General features: G+C 36.7%; 1 protein-coding gene across 1 annotated transcript; it reads left to right on the forward strand.

Moving 5' to 3' along the window:
* Positions 1–431: 431 nt before the first annotated feature.
* Positions 432–20,406, forward strand: LOC306998330 (NACHT, LRR and PYD domains-containing protein 3-like; the record flags this gene model as incomplete). Its single annotated transcript, XM_079612295.1, has 11 exons — positions 432–522; positions 784–979; positions 1,071–2,901; positions 5,376–5,546; positions 6,280–6,453; positions 9,812–9,982; positions 13,625–13,798; positions 14,197–14,370; positions 16,338–16,511; positions 16,910–17,083; positions 20,196–20,406. The coding sequence occupies exons 2-11, from the start codon at positions 946–948 to the stop codon at positions 20,404–20,406; spliced, it is 3,288 nt and encodes a 1,095-aa protein (XP_079468421.1). The 5' UTR covers positions 432–522; positions 784–945.
* Positions 20,407–20,859: the final 453 nt, after the last annotated feature.

Genomic DNA, 20,859 nt, shown 5'->3' on the forward strand with positions numbered 1-20,859 from the left:
AAGGGAACTCATTCCAGTAACACAATTACACAGGCATAAATTCACTATGGAAAATAGATCATGCAACTAAACATGTATATATTTATCCATCCAACCATGGTCTTAAATTAACAAATACACAGCTATACTGCATTTGATTATTATTTGTAAGTGTTTTCTCTCTGTTCTTTGTGTCATCAGTGTAAGATCAGGCTCACATGTGTCCAGCTCTGTGTCTCTGAAGAGTGACCGGTCTAAAGGTGAAACACCATCATCTAATAAAAGGTATTTTGTGTTACTCATTTTTTGTCACACGTTGACTGTGTTTAAAAGTTGTATCAGTGAATACCAATCATGAAACATGTTTAGATCAAATATTTGTCAGTATTCACAGCTAATGCTTATTTCTCTTTCTGTAAAATATCAGTTAGCGTTTTATTTTACTAATTTGATTACAGGCTTCAATGTGAGACATTAGACTCAGACGTTCAGACTCACAGGAACCACGAGAATTTCAAAGACAATCTTCTAGGGATCTTCCAGGTAGGAAAACACATTTTTATTAATGTTTAATATTTCTAACAAACAAATATGTTATTGAATAAAGACATTTAATAAAACATTTCTTGATCACTTATTTTTCCTAAACACATTTTTGCACATCTTGGTTAGCATGTTAGTCTTTTAACTGGTTTTTTTTAATGTACATGTATTATAATTATTGAATAAAGTGTTGACCAAATGTAGATGCACAATTTGGCTTAAATTTTGTTATTCTGTCATTTCTCTTACTTTTGTTTGTAGGATCTTGAGAGCAAAATAATCACATTTCTGAGGAATGAACTGGAGAAGTTAAAGAAAATATTACAAAATGAGAACACACAACACTTTGTGAAGGACTTTATTGAGAACAGATCCAGTATCAAGGAATCAGCTCTTGATCTCACACTACATTACCTGAGAGAGATGAAGCAAGATGAAGCTGCTGATGCTCTAGAAGGTGAGACTCATGATCATCTGTCTGATTGTCTCTTATAAATGTAGGAGAGAAAATAAGACTCAAACTATCTATGTTCTGTTCCTGTGTTTAGATGAGCTGTTCTTCATTCCTCAGCTGAAATGTGGCCTAAAGAAGAAGTATCAATGTGTGTTTGAAGGAATCGCGAAGCACGGTGACTCCACACTTCTGAATAACATCTACACAGATCTCTATATCACTCAGGGTGGCAGTGAACAGGTCAATACTGAACATGAGGTGAGACAGATTGAAGTTGCTTCCAGGCATCATGAAGCACAAGAGATACAGGTTGAATGCACACATTTGTTTGAAGCGCCTGAACAAAACAAGGAGATCCGAACTGTACTGACAAAAGGAGTCGCTGGCATCGGGAAATCAGTCTCTGTGCAAAAGTTTGTTCTGGACTGGGCTGAAGGAAAGGAGAATCAAGATATCAGCTTCATATTTCCTCTTCCATTCAGAGAGATGAACTTAAAGGAGAAAGAAAAACTAAGTTTGATGGACCTTATAACTCAATTTTTCCCAGAGACAAAAGGACTGAACCTTACAAGAAGGAATCAGTTCAAAGTGCTGTTCATCCTTGATGGACTGGACGAATGTCGCCTTCCTCTGAAGTTTGATTGTAATGAGACGTGGCGTGATGTATCGTCACCAGCCTCTCTGGATGTTCTCCTAACGAACCTCATGAAGGGAAATCTGCTTCCTTCTGCTCTCATCTGGATCACCACCAGACCAGCAGCTGCCAGTAAGATTCCTCCTGACTGCATCGACCGGCTGACAGAGATACGAGGATTCAGCGACGCACAAAAGCAAGAGTACTTCAAAAAAAGATTCACTGATGATATTCAAGCCAACACAATCATAGATCACATTAAACAATCAAAGAGTCTCTTCATCATGTGCCACATCCCAGTCTTCTGCTGGATTTCAGCCACTGTTCTCCAGAACATTCTGGAGGAGAAAATAAACAATGATGTGAAAAACACTCAGGCTGATGAGATCTCTAAAACACTGCAGGAATCAAACACTGAAGACACTCCCAAGACTCTGACACAAATGTACACACACTTTCTCCGCTTTCAGATCCAGCAGAGCCGCCGAAAGTATGATGGAGAATACACACCAGATGTTTCCTGGGATAAAGACGCCATCCTTTCACTGGGGAAACTGGCATTTCATCAGCTGGAAAGAAGCAACCTGATCTTCTATGACACAGACCTGGAAGCCTGTGGTCTTGACGTCTATAAGGCATCAGTGTACTCAGGCATGTGTACCCAGATCTTTAAGGAGGAAACAGGGATCGTTCTTGGGACCATGTACTGCTTTGTTCACTTGAGCATTCAAGAGTTTATTGCAGCCCTTTATGCACATCTGTGTCTAGACATCAACAAGACAAGTGTGTTTGATCATGAGTCTACAGAACCGGAAAACAGAAATGAAACCATGATTGATTTTCTTAGGACTGCAGTGGACAAGGCGCTCGAGAGTGACAATGGACACCTGGACCTTTTCCTTCGCTTCCTCCTCGGTCTGTCACTCCAGTCCAATCGACGACTCTTACGAGGTCTGTTGACACAGCAAGACAGCAATGACCAGAGCAACAAGGAAATAGTTCAGTACATCAAGCAGAAATTAGAAGATGATCTTCCTGCAGAGAGATCCATCAATCTGTTCTACTGTCTGAATGAACTGAACGACCAAACTCTGGTGAAAGAGATTCAGACCCACCTTAGCAAAGGAAGTCTCTCATCTGGTGACCTTTCACCTGCCCAGTGGTCTGCTGTGGCCTTTGTGTTGTTGACATCAGAGGAAGAGCTGGAGGAGTTTGAGCTTCAGAAATTCAAGAAATCAGACGAGTGTCTCATTACATTATCGGCAGTCATCAAAACCTCCAGAAGAGCTCTGTAAGTCTTTTAATATATTTTGTCATGTTTAGCTCTCATCTAAAATGCATTTATCTACATTACTCTATAGTGATTCCCCATCATAAACATGAACCTATACCTGTAAAGCCTGACATCGCGCCTTTTTTTTTGTGTGTAGACAGTTTATCAAACCTTAAGACAAAATATAAAATACCATGTAAAAATGTTTGCATGTTTGTTTTGTATCATATAATACACCATATTTGTATGACTTATAGAATATAATATATATTAAAAAAATTATATATATATATAGATATATATATATTAGCTCATACTCATATTGATGAAGAAAAAAATACATATTTTATTCATATATCCAAACTGGGGGGAAATAATGTAATTTGGTACAGATGTTATTAATATTGCCAAAAAGTAAGATGAAATTCTGAAAGGTTATAGTATAAAACATTGAGATTTTTATAAAACAGGCTACTTAAATAAAGTACTTATATATTACCACATCATATATTAGTTGTCCCTCTGTTTCTCCCAGTAATTAGATATTTTAAATGTTTATTTCTATGAGTAATTCTGTAGTTTAATGTAATATTATTTTAATGCAATATGTAGATCAAGAGATTTACAAATAAACATTTATCAAAAGCCTGTAGTATCATATCTGATGTACACATTTTAAGATGTTTTTTCTACAAAAAAAGTTTTTTATCGTTCAAAATCTCTTTTTTTTCATATAATCTTTTTGAATATATTTTTCTAATTTAGTAATTAAGTAAAATAATTATAAATTTCATTTCAGCAATTGTTAAGGATGCTTTTTTACTATCTTTAAATTAATGATATATCACCCATTGGCCACCCTGCTCTCTAACATATCTGCATCAGCCATCGATTGACCTTAATCTTGAAATATTAAAAAAATAAAAAAATGTAGGTTAAATCATTAAAGATTTTATGTCAAAGAGACAAGTACATGTGAATGGAGGCCTGGAGGTCCTGGAGGTGTTCTGACATACACTGACATTTGAGCTTATTTCTGTTAATTGTGACATTTTCATGGCTAAAGTCTTATTACACTGTATTCAGAACAAACTCTGCTACAATAATATGTCAGCAGCTTGTATGTGAAAGTTTGTAGTTTTGAGATAATAACGTTTATGCATGGTTTGTGATTTTTTTAAAATATAATAGTCACTGAAATAAGGTCATGAAACCCATACTGATTATTTCTTCACAAGACTTTTGAAAATTGTATCACGTAGCCTAGAATATTTGAATCAAAACCATCCTGCATACTCATTCAGATAAAACAATATATTGATTTAAAATTTGTAAGACATGTCTTGTGTAAGAAAACTGTATGCGAGGTAGGCGTGAACCACCCATGCATATTGATGTGCTTCAGACCTGAGAAAGACAAAGACCCATAATGGCCCTATCAGGTGCTATCAGGCCATATCATTATGAGGAACCTTGCACAAAGAATGAAGAGTGAATTTAAAAAAATAATGGCTTTTTGATTTTTTGGATTTATTTACAACATAATCCAAAGATACACAACAATGGACAAAAAAAGTACATTATTGAACACACTGATCACACATTTGTGCTATTCCTGAAACATAGTACATACCTGTCATTTCCATATTGTTTGAGTTTTCATTTTACCAAGTCAGCAGGACTCCATCAGTGTCATCTAGTCCCTGTAAAAAACAACAACAACAAAAAAACAACTGAGAACATATAAATATATTCCTTAGACGTTATGAAATGAGATTGGCGTAAAAACATGAAGCCTATGTTTGGCGCATTTTGCTTTTCAAAACCCAAACCCACAAACCCAACCGCTCCAAACTATGAAACATTATTGCTAGCACATTATAAACATCCTAGTTTGAGCAGATATCAATGAACACAGCATTTAACAGTAAACACTAGTCTAAACATTATAATATGCATCATAAATTTCATAGCCTAATTTTATACCATGCTGTATTTGATTATGAACATAAAAATATCCTTGTGTTGTATAGGCTATATTTATTTATCATTGAAAGGTTGCCTACCTGTCTATAGTTCATATTTCAACATGTTTCCATCAATTTCATAAATTTTAGTCAGGCACCAGTTCAACTATGTGAAGTTAATATTGTTGAATATTAAGTGTCCCCAACTAAGCAAGACAGAGGCAAAAGTCGCAAGAACCTAAACTCCATCAGGTGACATAAATAGAGAAAAAATCCTATAGCTATAAAAGCTTTACACAAATATTGTTTTCAAACATGCTTCATTTTATCTAGGAAATTTGTCACTGATTAAATACACTAATGCACAGGATATAGTAGTTTTTGAAGATGAATGTTAGTTTACCTCAGCCTCTGTGCTGTATATGCTGTTTATGCAACAAAATAAATGTAAAATGTATTTAATATTTGTATATAGAACATGTATTGTATGTGTTCCATCTAATTCTGTGTTGTGACTTATTGTAGGTTGAATGATTGTAACTTAACAGACAAAAGCTGTTCAGCTCTGGCTGCAGTTCTTGGATCAGACACCAATCTGAAAGAGCTGAACATGAACAGTAATAATCTGCAGGATTCAGGAGTGGAGCTGATCTGCACTGGACTGAAGAATATAACGTGTAAATTGGAGATACTGAGGTAAGTTGAGCCACAGGAGTCACATGACTAGACTGAGGTGCGATGACTGACAGGACGATGCCGGAGGCAAAAGCGCAAGAGAACTTTTGTGAAAAATTCAAAGATCTTTTATTTATTTGTTACAACGTGGGTATACCATATCAATCCTGTCATTTTGCTATTTTATTGTTGTTGTTGTTTTTTCATTCATTTTGTTCCAAGAAAAGGAAAGATCTAACATTAAATATCAGAATAAGAGCTACAGATCCTGAGGGCCATTGGCAAGTATCTTTTCTTGTAAAATAAGTGCTCCACACGGCTCTGGGGGGTTAATAAAAAAGCTAGTTATTTTAGTCGATACAGTTTTAAATAAGGATATTTTTCTTACACGAACCCATCGCTTCACTTCAGAAGACCTTTATTAACCCCCCAGAGCACTTTTATCATGGATGGATGCACTTTGATGGAAAAATATACAGCCATTCACTGCCATTATAAAGCTTGGAAGAGCCAGGACATATTTTTAATATAATTCCGATTGTATTCATCTGAAAGCAGAATGTCATATACACCTAGGATGACTTGAGGGTGAGTAAATCATGGGCTAATTTTCATATTTGTGTGAACTATCCCTTTAACAAGACGACTAAGATGGGCTTCCTTGTTGTAGAGGCGACTGGAAGAGCGATCATTCAGATTTATATAGTTCAGGTTTAACTGATTATTCAGCTGAGTGTTTTCCTCTCTGTTCTAGACTCTCTAACTGCAGTGTGACAGAAGAAGGTTATAAAGCTCTGGCCTCAGCTCTGAGATCAAACCCTTCACACCTGATAGAGCTGGATCTCACAGGGAATGATCCTGGAGAATCAGGAGTGAAGGAGCTCAATGATTTACTACAGGATCCAGACTGTCAACTGAAGACACTGAGGTGAGACGGGATCTAACAATTAACTAAATTAGTTATATGGAGGCTAAATATTCATAACTAATATAGTATTTTAGCTATACAATTAGCTTGACAATTTGTTGCATCAAAATTATCAATGATTTATGGTTGTTCCATAAAACAAGATTAGAATACAAGCCAGGCTTATTTTGGTTAGTCAAACTTATTGTCGATTGATTATTTTTCATTAAGCAAACTTAAAATAGTTCAAACTCAGTTACTCTGGCAACTTATGCTGGGAAACTAGCCTGGTCCAGGGCAGGCTAACTGTCAGGCTAAGCCTCAGTTGTTGCACAGATCCTCTGCACAGATCCTCTAACACTGACCAATAGGAACACAATGACTGATATTCTCTCATACCATTATTTGACTTTATTAACCACTATCAGTCCAAAAATAAATATACAAGAAAATCAACTTAAATAAGGCTACAATGATAAATGAGATAATATAGACCTACAAACGTGTTAAATTGTATATGAAATGTTTATGTTATCGTTGTTATATCGTATATATATCCTATAGTTTTTCTTTTCTTACTGGCTGAATGTTTTGTGCCCAAGATTTAATTAGATAGTTTTAAAGATTTATGAATACATTTCTCTCTGGTTTTAATTGGCAGCTGTAGTACATTTTTATGCTTATTAGAAGAACATTAGAACATTACAATCTAAAATAGAATAAAAAAAGCTTATTAAAGCAGAAGTTAAAATCACAAAATTGACAATAAATAATTACAAAAGCACAGATTACATTTTAACTGGTAAGATGAATCTGTGCTTAGTAATTGGACTATATTAGACTTGATTTACCCCATTACAATAGTCCATTTACAGTTATTTCTATAATAAAAAATACACTTATTTGTAGGTTTAAAATTCTAAATAATGCACATCTAATGTCCAACAACAAATGTTTTAGCATATATATATATATATATATATATGTACTTTATTATGTCTTTCAATTCAAACACATTTAGTACAAATGTACAGTTAAAGACATAATATTTTCCCCCAATAAATCCTTCTTATTTTTCCTTTTTTTCTTTTTGTGATAATACCCACCAACACATAATTGGAACAATAACCAATAAGTACATAGTTAGACACTTTTACATATGAAAAAAGGGAAAAATTAAACATTCACATATTTATATCAAACTCTTATAATGACATAATTCCTAATAAGTTATTCAAGTAATATTTTTTAAATATCAAATATTAAATTATAAATATTAAATAATTAAATAAATAAAATAACAAATAACTAGAATTAAAAGGGAGGGAATGTTATTTAGTTATAGGCTAATATGTATTCCTTTATTTTATGGAATATTCTTTGATTTTAGAGTTGCACATATCTTTTCAAAATGTATACTTTTGCTCTTAATTTCATGTTATCCTCTCCATAATGTACCGTATAAACTAAATCCAACCAAACATTCTTGCTTTCTCCAAAAAAAAAAAAAAAATTGCTTTACAATCTGTAATTCTCAGCATTCTAAATAAGTATAAGTCATCTTTATTAAGTAGCTTAGGTCCAAAACCCAAAACTATATTTTGTATCTTTATTATATTTGGTTTCTTAAATTCTTCCCTGAATTACTTCCGTTTAATTTTTATTATTATTTTAAGTTTAACATTTTTCTATAAATATTTTTTATAAACACAAGAAATTTTATAAAATATTTCTGGTGTTATAAAATATTGCATAGCCTATTATTTTTCCAAGCAAAATGTATATATTAGTCAGAATTATCGCGCTCCGATTTGGCGCACAAGCGCGCAGCAGCGCTCGTTCAATATGAGGTTTAGCAGCAAAATGGAAATATTTGCTCGATTTTTCTAAGATTTACAGATGGAGAATATTCCTGTGAAATGTAAGTTTTGCAAACACCATGTTTCAAACGCATAAAACGGCACAAAATATATGCAGTTTGATGGTGGATCGATTTGATCTATGATCGACCTCTAGGGCTGCTTAAGAAACGTGTGCACACGCAGTTATCTAGACTAGATAAACCTGGATCAAATTAGTGGGATTGCGTGAACTTGAATGACCTTTTATGAAACCGCTTTAGCCCCAACTTATTTGTTAGGTTCATTCAAATCGGGTTTTGGAGTTTAATCCCCGCTTTTCTTGCCGTCTTTTATGGAACAACCCTCAGATCAGATGCTGCAGCTTCTGTCATGATGATGATAAACGTCAACACAGTTTAGTTGTGATACGAGCTAAAGGTCAAATAGACATTATGGGTCAGTATATGGGCTGCTATTCTGGAGTATACCTTGATCATTTAAATGAACAATTTTATTTTTGTGCACACTTCTCATCAAAATTCTAGATAATCTTTTAGTGTAATAGTTTTCTGAATACTATAGTTTTGCATCAAGCCCAGATTCACTGCATCTCTACAGCAGGTCTATGAGTCTCCAGATGTTCACAAACATGCAGTTTCACAGCCAGTTTTCTCTGTGCTGACGTTTCTCACTTCTCCTGCTTAAAAGCCAGAAAGATCTTAATTTCACACTCTGTATTCATACTGAAAACCATGATCTAGTGAGCTTTTGCCCTTCTGCTCTGTGAGACGTTTCTGTTCTTATGCAAGTAAGTAAGTAAATTATATATATAAAGCACATTTAAATATAGCAGAGCTTAGGTGCTCTAACCCAAAAGTGTTGAACATAGTAATGAAAAATAAATAAATAAAAGCACAGAAACGTAAAACCAAACAAAACAAACAGTGAAACAAGATTTTAAACCGAATTCTAAAATGAATCGGGAGCCGATGAAGGGACGCTAAAATTGGGGTGACATGATCATATTTCTTTGTTCCCGGTCAGCAGCCTTGCAGCTGCATTTTGTACCAACTGGAGGCGACCAAGTGATGACTGAGTTTGCTTTAGGACTGAGTGTCGCTCTAGTTTCCTTCAAATTTATATTTATTTGTGTATTTAAATGTTCAAATAATATACATTTATCGTATCAATCTTTTTTGTAGTGCAACAGACATTAAGTTGAGAACTGAATTGACTCTTCTCAAGAGCGTTCGCGGTTGCTGCATCTAAACTTTGGAACAGCTTACCCTTTAATATCAGGGCCTCTCCATCGCTTAACGTTTTTAAATCTAGTTTAAAGACTCACTTTTATACTATTGCATTTGAGTGATGCTGTGTATGGTACACTGTGTATATGTATGTAGTAATTGTTCTTTTCTTTTCTTTTTATTTTTACGATATATAAGATTGGCCGTCTGTAAAGCACTTTGGATCAACAAATGTTGTGTTTATGTTGTGCTCTATAAATAAATTGACTTGACTTGACTTGACTTCTGCAGGTTTGTGAGTCCTGCTGCAAAGGAAGCCTGTCAGTATGTGGATAGAGTTGTGGGTATAAACCCGTTACTCCAGAGAAAGCTGAATCTGAGTGAACATGAACTAGGAGACACACGAGTGAATCAGATCGCTGCTCTACTGCAGGATAAACACTGTCGACTCAACACACTGACGTGAGTATTGCTCATTTATTTATAATATTACTTTACTTTTAGGCAGTTTTTTCCGCAGCGTCACAAAGAGCCACAACAATTTAAAGTAATAAAATTAAACAGCAAATTAAAAACACAATTAAAACGTGATATCAAGCTTTAAATATTTGGTTAAGACAGACAGTTTTATGATGGGTCAATAATTATTTCAGTAAAGTAGAGGCAGAACAATGTTTTTGTAACATCAGAATCAGAAATGTTCATAACTGCTTTCAATCAATGTTTGTATTTCTAGTGATCAGTGGTTCAAAACGTGTATCAAACTGGCAAAGTCGCATGATTTCAGTAAACGAGGCTTTGTTACGTTATAACTGTTTCGACACATTTCAAAATGTCAATGGTTCACCGCTGAGGGGCGATGATCTCTGTGAACCCATGAATCATGAAGATTTACTGAGATTAAACAAGTGCCTGTGGGTTTAACCTGATCTCTGATCAGTTTTATACATTTGTAGACGTTTTAATTAGACATTAGTATTATTAAAAGGAATAATAGTAGTTAAGTTTCGTTTGGCCTGTTTAGCTGAGCCATCCATAAAATAAACAAAACAAGCACTGAAAATTGATAAAAGAGCACATATTATACAGACACTTGATATTTAATCATATTAGATGATTAGTTTAAGGTCCACAGTAAAATCAACCTAGGGTCCTTTGCACCATGACCTCGAGCCAAACACCCCCCCCCAGCCAAACCCCCCCCCCCCCCCCCTAGAAGAAGCCTTTTTTTCCTGGTCGAGACAATATTAAAGTTGCCACTGAGGGGCGATAATCTCTGTGAACCCATGAATCATGCAGATTTACTGAGATTAAACAAGTGTTTGTGAAATATTAAAAATATTAAAGTTATAGCTTATTTAGAGAAATCAGCAGAATGTCTTAGTGCAGGCGCTAACGGCTCCAAATATGTATCTCGTAATTTACCCCACTAATAATGTCCATAATGTTACCAAACTTCTATATTAGTGCAAATAGGTTCCGTACTCACAAACTTCCCAATGCCTCGTTTTATAAGTACATCATAAGTTTATTAAAATAACACTTGCCTGATGGGTTATGCTACTGCTAGACCGGACGTTGACGTCACTTCGGTGAGTTGAGAAAAGTCAGTAAAAGTCCCTTGCAAAACTCACCAGTGCCATCACACTACATCCTTATGCTTTGCTTTCTGCCAGGACTTTTACTGACTTCAGAACAGTGAATCATTTTGCCACGAAATTGGTTTAATTGATTTGAAGCTTTGAAAAGCTTTGTTTGTATTCAAATAAACGTGAACAAAACTAAAAAAACAAAGACTTGACTGAGAAACATGAAGGTCACCAACAGCAGTCACAGGGAACAAAGCCAGACAGAAGACAATGGCAACATGAAGGCAGGGCCGTACGCAGGACTTTATAAAGACTGAGGTCCCAAAATTGATGTTGCTGTGGGGGTTCGGGGGACATTTGTGATTTTCCTGATCTACACATGTGCAATTTAAGGTGTTTGAAGGCCAAAAAATGGATATCATTAGCTTCAAAAGCATGTCAGTGGGCAGAAGCATACATTATTAGTCAAGCAGAAAACAGATTCTTAAACATGAGAATCAGATTAATAATCTTAATAATAATTCGTTATATTTATATAGCGCTTTTTTTAGCTTAAATGTTGCAATGAATGATCCACACTACAAAATTGAATGCATAGATGTTATGCTTATTGTGGACAAAACACAATCACTTATTCCAAACAGGAATGAGAAATGATTCAATTATTATTTTGCAAAGATGTTACATTTCAATCAAACGCCAATGCAATCCTTCTGTGTCCAGAGGCATATGAGCAATATGTGTGAGCATCAAAGATCAGTTTCAGCAACTTGTTTCTTTCCTGAATTAATCAATGTTTTTGGACTCAATCGGTTCAATTAATGGTTCAGTTGCTCACTCATAAAGACAGTCACGTGTCGCCCCCTTCTGGCTTAATGATGCAAGTTACACAGACAAGTGGAGTAATACAGTGAACAGTCCCAGTGCTGATACTGGTGAAGTATTCAAACACATTCGAGGTATACAAATATATATTTATACAATAATACTATTATGGAAATATATTTAATAGGTGCTTGTGCTGTTAAATTGAGTTAATAGTTTCCGCTGTATTAGCGAACAACATAATATCTGTGTTAAATATGAATCCATTGTAATAATGATAATCTCACCCTGGGCACAGTATGCAATACCTGCTCTTCCTCTCTCATCTTCATCACATTCTCTCTTTCTTCTTCTCTCAGTCTCCTTATCTTCACCTGTATATCTTCCCTTCCCAAAGCTGAGCGTTGATTGATATAGTCTTTGCAAACTGATTATTTCTGTCTGTTGTTCATAACTTCTATCGTAAAACAGCGGGTTAGTTTCGCTGCTTGCATCATATCTCACACTTTATGGCCGTTAACTGAAGCGGGTCGTGAAGCGGCGCTGGAATTCACGCTCGACTCGCAGCTTCTGTGAACATAAACTTTTGAACCCGTCTACTTTGACTTGATTGGTCATCTAAAACATGGTGACATTGACGAGTGTTGTTAGTCCGCTGAAGCAGCTCAGATGAGGTCGTTTATCGTGGTGATGTGCAATATCATTACAGCACCAAAGCAGAGTTAATATTAGCCAATTATTTCACAACCTTCATTATATAGACCATATATAGCCCCTTTCCAGCGCTGCGCTCGTTATCTTTTGACTTCCGGTCTGCATTTCACAGCGATCTTGCGTATTTATGAATGAACGGCTCGTTTTAAAATCTTCCCGGTCTACTGACATTTGTTAAGATCTGCTTAAAACATTACCATGCTCACGATAACTTTCATTAACTCTACAATAAGTGAATCCACTTCACCAGCTAATTACTCCTGGACAATACAAATGCAATAATCCATATTCACCTTTCATATTTCACTTCCAAAATATTCAAACTGTTTAAAAATACAACCTATAATTTTCAACAGGCAATATTCGGTCCATTTTATTTCGCTTTACAAATTCGCTTACACAAATTCAGTGGTTCAAATTCGACAGTAAATTCAACATTGACATCCAGGAACTGCAGGAAAAGCAGTAGATTACCGAGCATAATCTCCATCTGCTGTTAGTCGTCCTCACCAGCAGGGGGCGCAAGCGCGTGTTGTTGACGAAGACCAGAGCAACAGTTACAGCAAGCCATTCATTCATAAAAACTGATTTATAGAAATGTATGTGTATTTGTGAATATTATGAGGGCTGTTTTATGTGTATTGCTCAGAAAAACACAAAAATAACCCATTTCCACGTATTTGGTAATACTTATAAGTGCTTTTATTATTTTCAGTGATGTGCAGCCTGTACATATCTGTTCACATCTCAAAAAATGTGTTTTAGGGGGTTTCATGACCCTTTAAAAATTATATGAAATGAATGTGTAAACGACCATAAAGTAGTATATTTAAATGAGCAGTGTGTAGTCTTTCTCTGTGTTACTTGCATCTGGATATCCCTGTTTATTTGTCAGCAAAAGTCTGCTGGATGAAGCTAAACACGCTAGTTGATCATCATAAATCTGAGTCATTTTCTTTTCTCTTTCTGTCTTCAGTCTTTGTTATTGCAGTATTACAGAGGAACAGAGTCTCATCCTGACTTCAGCTCTGAACTCAAACCCGTCACACCTGAGAGATCTGGACCTGAGCGGGAATAAACTAGGAGACTCTGGAGTGAAAAACCTCAGTGATCTACTGATGAACCCACAACTCAAGCTGGAGAAACTACAGTTAGTGTCATTATACTGTACAGCAATTACAGTGCGACTGAAGTTTATTTATCTGAAGACAGCAGGGCTTATGTTTCATTGTTTACAGCAGTGCACTTTCTGGAGTTTCCCTATTGCTCACATTTTATGTGTTTTTATCTAGATAGTAATTGTTTAATTTCCAGCATTTGATACAATGTACTGATTGTGTACATGCAGAAATCTGCCTTTTCAACAGAGAATAAAGAAGAGAGACGTCAAATAAATAGTTCAAATGAAAGAGAAGAAACCGTGTCTTCCAGCGCACAGAACTAGTGTGACTGGGTTTCAGAACAGACTATTGGACACTAAATGCTGCTGTAGCTCTTCAATAAGATGATCATCATAGATGTGAACTATTGTTATTTCTCTGTCTTCAGTCTGAGTCGATGCAGTATTACAGAGAAACAGAGTCTCATCCTGACTTCAGCTCTGAGATCAAACCCGTCACACCTGAGAGATCTGGACCTGACCGGGAATAAACTAGGAGACTCAGGAGTGAAGCACTTATGTGCCGTACTGAAGGATTCACACTGTAAACTGGAGAGATTGAGGTCAGTCACGTTCACATACAAGAATCAAAATGCGTAAAATCACTTCAACAGTTTAAGGCAAGACACTACAGGTGAATAGGGTAAAATGTGTAACTAGCAGATATCACCATGAAACTTTCCCAGTTGATTGCCTACATTAAGATGAGAAAAAAATGTATTACAAGTTTTCTGTAATTTAATGTTTGAATATGCAAATTAGGCATTGTCTAATTAAATATGTGCTAATTTGCATATATTTAAAAAAATGAAATCTGAGTTTTGGATAAAGCCAGGTTCAAAATTCTTTTTTTATTGTGTTCACATATTAGATGGGGAAAAATTACAGAGGGATTTATGGATATCTACTTTTGTTATCCTGTAAATCAGAATATACTGTGAATAGCCTTAAAAAATAGATTTTCGCCACGTTTTTTGGAATAAAATGTTACATAAATCAGGCAAGGAATAATATATTTACAAATCCCTCTGTAAATGTCTTCATAATATAACTAGGCACAAGACTGGAAGGTTTGGTGTATATCGGTGCGACTGAAGTGGAGATTTCAGACTTGGAGAATGAGAGAAAAGTCATTTTGAGAAAACGGGCTTTAAAGGGGTGGTTGATTATGATTTAACTTTTCTAGCTTTAGTTAGTGTGTAATGTTGCTGTTTGATCACAAACAACATCTGCAAAGTTACAACGCTCAGAGTTCAAAGCAAAGGAAGATTTTTGCTTCTGAAGAAAAGGACGACAACAAACGTCTGGTAGGAACTACACGACATTCCTCCCGGGTTAGTGACATCAGCAACCCTAAAATTTACATAACCCCGCCCCCTGAACACGATTTATAGATTATCATGACAGAATATGCTATTCAATGACTAGAAGATAGTTAACTCCACATCAGCTGCATAAATTCATCAACTAACCATTCAGAAATGTCCTGTTGCTTCTACATGTTGTCACTTCTTCTTGAGTCTCTCCATCATTGTCTGACTCCGGGTTGAACATAAACTAAAAGTTTTTGAAATTTCCAGTGTGTGTGAGTGTGTGAGTGTGTGTGTGTGTGTGTGTGTGTTAGGTAAAAGGACACAAGCTGTTGAAGCTCCGCCCCCTGTGCAGCTCATTTGCATTTAAAGGAACAGACACAAAACTACGTATTTCTGCTCAACTTCAAAAAGTGACAACTTTAACATGCTATATAGAAATATCTGTGGGGTATTTGAGCTAAAACTACACACACACACACACACACACACACACACACACACACACACACACACACACACACACACACACACACACACACACACACACACACACTCTGGACATCAGAGACTTATTTTACATCTTGTGAAAAGGGCATTATACCGCCCCTTTAAAGATTGCATCAGCCAATGAGATTGCGCATTTAGAGTTAAATCCCCCTTTTACTTTCACGATTGATTGCTAATAAACAGGAAATGACCATATTTGGACCCGACAGCATTGTACAGGAGAGAGAGAGCTTTCTAACGGTGTGTGTGATGACAGGGAGCAGACAGAGATCGCGGAGCAGCGGATGATTTATAACACCAACTTTTGTTGAATTTATGAGAAATCTACACACGCAAACAGACAAAGTGCAGTAAAATAAAGACCTAAATGTGTATTTCTGACTTTTTTACACCACAAGTCTGAAAGAAGACATGTTATTGAAGACAAATATCCCAAAATCTCAAAATTGACCAGTGAAAAAACCCGATGTTTTTGCCTGCCGTGTCTCTCCTTAAACTAACACACTTTATTCTCAATATCTCACAGTGAGTCTGAGTTCACATTATATTTCTGCAGACATTTTCACCGTAGTATTTTGTGATCTGGTGAAATAAAGATGAAGATCTCTCTTCCTCTGTCTGCTTTATTTGCTGATGAAGATGATGTGACGTTACAGAATAAACAGTTTTCTTTTCTTCTGTCTTATTTTCTTCTCTCTCTGCTAATGTAGGTTAATAGGCTGTGATATGAAAGATGAAGGTTGTTCTGATGTGACTTCAGCTCTGAACTCAAACCCGTCACACCTGAGAGATCTGGACCTGCACTGGAATAAACTTGGAGACTCTGGAGTGAAAAACCTCAGTGATCTACTGATGAACCCACAACTCAAGCTGGAGAAACTACAGTTAGTGTCATTATACTGTACAGCAATTACAGTGTGACTGAAGTTTATTTATCTGAAGACAGCAGGGCTTATGTTTCATTGTTTACAGCAGTGCACTTTCTGGGGTTTCCCTATTGCTCACATTTTATGTGTTTTTATCTAGATAGTAATTGTTTAATTTCCAGCATTTGATACAATGTACTGATTGTGTACATGCAGAAATCTGCCTTTTCAACAGAGAATAAAGAAGAGAGACGTCAAATAAATAGTTTAAATGAAAGAGAAGAAACCGTGTCTTCCAGCGCACAGAACTAGTGTGACTGGGTTTCAGAACAGACTATTGGACACTAAATGCTGCTGTAGCTCTTCAATAAGATGATCATCATAGATGTGAACTATTGTTATTTCTCTGTCTTCAGTCTGAGTCGATGCAGTATTACAGAGGAACAGAGTCTCATCCTGACTTCAGCTCTGAACTCAAACCCGTCACACCTGAGAGATCTGGACCTGACCGGGAATACACTAGGAGACTCTGGAGTGAAGCACTTATGTGCCGTACTGAAGTATTCACACTGTAAACTGGAGAGATTGAGGTCAGTCACGTTCACATACAAGAATCAAAATGTTTAAAATCACTTCAACAGTTTAAGGCGAGACACTACAGGTGAATAGGGTAAAATGTGTAACTAGCAGATATCACCATGAAACTCTCCCAGTTGATTGCCTACATTAAGATGAGAAAAAAATGTATTACAAGTTTTCTGTAATTTAATGTTTAAATATGCAAATTAGGCATTGTCTAATTAAAGTTGCCATGTGTAAAAATTGAGGTAAAAATATCCCAAAAATGAGCTACACGCATCAAAAGAATGAGAAGAAATAAGGGCGATGATGTCATTAAAAAAATGTCAAGTTATAGTGCTGCAGAGATATCAACCTTAATTAGCTTTAGCATTACTAGCCACGGCCCGACAGGTGTCGTAATACCAGTTTCGGCCATGGGAGGCGGTGTGCGGGCAACATAACCACAGGCCAACCTGCAATACACGAATAACTCGCACGGCTTGTGGGCGTACTTGAACCTGATGTCAATCGTGTGGAAAGTACAGCCCACTACTTCATTTCAATTCAGGGAAGAGAGCGGAAGGATGGCTGAAGCCCTTGGCAAGAGACCCCCACCACCACCACCGGCTGCAGGGGAAAAACACCGCGCTCTGAAGCACAAATCAGATCAGATAAGAAGAGGACCGCTCGTCACGGTCCGGGCTCGAAAGTGCGGGGGACGGCGAGCGAACTGCAGCGCATAGCCCTGTTTTACAACGTTCAGCACCCATTCTGACACGCCCGGGATCGCTTCCCATGCTTTCACACGCATAGCTAGGGGCAGAATGGTCTCCGTGTTCTGACCGCCGCACTGCACGGGTTCGAGAAACTGAAACGGAGGTACCAACGCGGCGCACGCGCCCTCGTTGACTGAATATTGCTGCTCGCTGACGACAGCAGCCGCTGTTTCACATTCAATGACTCGGTCGCTGAGGACGGAGAACAATTTGTGGCGCGAACAGGTCATTTGTAGCCTACTGTATCTTTCAACAGTGTTCGTGTTTTTTTTTACTATAGTGGAGATGATCGGTTCACGTGCGCTGTCTGATGTTGACCAATGATGTGGACAGAATGCTGTCTGTCAAATTAATTTAATTCAAACAATGTGTATATACAACTCAAAATGTAATATGAACAAAACGAATATGAACATATTCACTGGTTAAGGTGAAGGGGAGTAGCTTGAAGATGTCATGTTTCAATCACTTGACATCACCCAACGTTCCTCTGGAGGCAAAACGTCCTCTATTAGGCTTCGGCTATGGCTCTAGGGTTGTTGTGAAGGTAGGGGCGGAGCATAAAGACTATGCCGTTTCTCGTCTGTTACTCTAGAGTAGACCAATTCACTTTATGGAGGTATACTGCCCCCATCTGGTATGGAATGTGGAGTATGACTTGATTTTTTTGCCAGACAATACACATGGCACCTTTAAATATGTGCTAATTTGCATATATTAAAAAAATGAAATCTGAGTTTTGGATAAAGCCAGGTTCAAAATAATTTTTTTATTGTGTTCACATATTAGATGGGAAAACTTACAGAGGGATTTATGGATATCTACTTTTGTTATCCTGTAAATCAGAATATACTGTGAATAGCCTTAAAAAATAGATTTTCGCCACGTTTTTTGGAATAAAATGTTACATAAATCAGGCAAGGAATAATATATTTACAAATCCCTCAGTAAATGTCTTCATAATATAACTAGGCACAAGACTGGAAGGTTTGGTGTATATCGGTGCGACTGAAGTGGAGATTTCAGACTTGGAGAATGAGAGAAGTCATTTTGAGAAAACGGGCTTTAAAGGGGTGGTTGATTATGATTTAACTTTTCTAGCTTTAGTTAGTGTGTAATGTTGCTGTTTGATCATAAACAACATCTGCAAAGTTACAACGCTCAGAGTTCAGAGCAAAGGAAGATATTTGCTTTTAAAGAAAAGGACGACAACAAACGGCTGGTAGGAACTACACGACATTCCTCCCGGGTTAGTGACATCAGCAACCCTAAAATTTACATAACCCCGCCCCCTGAACACGATTTATAGATTATCATGACAGAATATGCTAATCAATGACTAGAAGATAGTTAACTCCACATCAGCTGCATAAATTCATCAACTAACCATTCAGAAATGTCCCGTTGCTTCTACATGTTGTCACTTCTTCTTGAGTCTCTCCATCATTGTCTGACTCCGGGTTGAACATAAACTAAAAGTTTTTGAAATTTACTCTGTGTGTGTGTGTGTGTGTGTGTGTGTGTGTGTGTGTGTGTGTGTGTGTGTGTGTGTGTGTGTGTGTGAGGTAAAAGAACACATGCTGTTGAAGCTCCGCCCCCTGTGCAGCTCACACACACACACACACACACACACACACACACACACACACACACACACACACACACACACACACACACACACACACACACACACACACACTCTGGGGACATCAGAGACTTATTTTACATCTTGTGAAAAGGGCATTATACCGACCCTTTAAAGATTGCATCAGCCAATGAGATTGCACATTTAGAGTTAAATCCCCCTTTTACTTTCACGATTGGTTGCTGATAAACAGGAAATGACCATATTTGGACCCGACAGCATTGTACAGGAGAGAGAGAGCTTTCTAACGGTGTGTGTGATGACAGGGAGCAGACAGAGATCGCGGAGCAGCGGATGATTTATAACACCAACTTTTGTTGAATTTATGAGAAATCTACACACGCAAACAGACAAAGTGCAGTAAAATAAAGACCTAAATGTGTATTTCTGACTTTTTTACACCACAAGTCTGAAAGAAGACATGTTATTGAAGACAAATATCCCAAAATCTCAAAATTGACCAGTGAAAAAACCCGATGTTTTTGCCTGCCGTGTCTCTCCTTAAACTAACACACTTTATTCTCAATATCTCACAGTGAGTCTGAGTTCACATTATATTTCTGCACACATTTTCACCGTAGTATTTTGTGATCTGGTGAAATAAAGATGAAGATCTCTCTTCCTCTGTCTGCTTTATTTGCTGATGAAGATGATGTGACGTTACAGAATAAACAGTTTTCTTTTCTTCTGTCTTATTTTCTTCTCTCTCTGCTAATGTAGTTTAAGATGCTGTGATATGAAAGATGAAGGTTGTTCTGATGTGACTTCAGCTCTGAACTCAAACCCGTCACACCTGAGAGAACTGGACCTGAGCGCGAATAAACTAGGAGACTCTGGAGTGAAAAACCTCAGTGATCTACTGATGAACCCACAACTCAAGCTGGAGAAACTACAGTTAGTGTCATTATACTGTACAGCAATTACAGTGTGACTGAAGTTTATTTATCTGAAGACAGCAGGGCTTATGTTTCATTGTTTACAGCAGTGCACTTTCTGGGGTTTCCCTATTGCTCACATTTTATGTGTTTTTATCTAGATAGTAATTGTTTAATTTCCAGCATTTGATACAATGTACTGATTGTGTACATGCAGAAATCTGCCTTTTCAACAGAGAATAAAGAAGAGAGACGTCAAATAAATAGTTTAAATGAAAGAGAAGAAACCGTGTCTTCAGCGCACAGAACTAGTGTGACTGGGTTTCAGAACAGACTATTGGACACTAAATGCTGCTGTAGCTCTTCAATAAGATGATCATCATAGATGTGAACTATTGTTATTTTTAAACTAAAACACTTTATTCTCAATATCTCACAGTGAGTCGGAGTTCACATTATATCTGTGTAAAATTCTTCACATTCATGATTTGTTTGTAAGATAATCTCTC

The sequence above is a fragment of the Phoxinus phoxinus genome (genome assembly GCF_949152265.1).
Source record: "Phoxinus phoxinus genome assembly, chromosome: 5".
In the NCBI taxonomy this organism is placed as follows: Eukaryota; Metazoa; Chordata; class Actinopteri; order Cypriniformes; family Leuciscidae; genus Phoxinus; species Phoxinus phoxinus.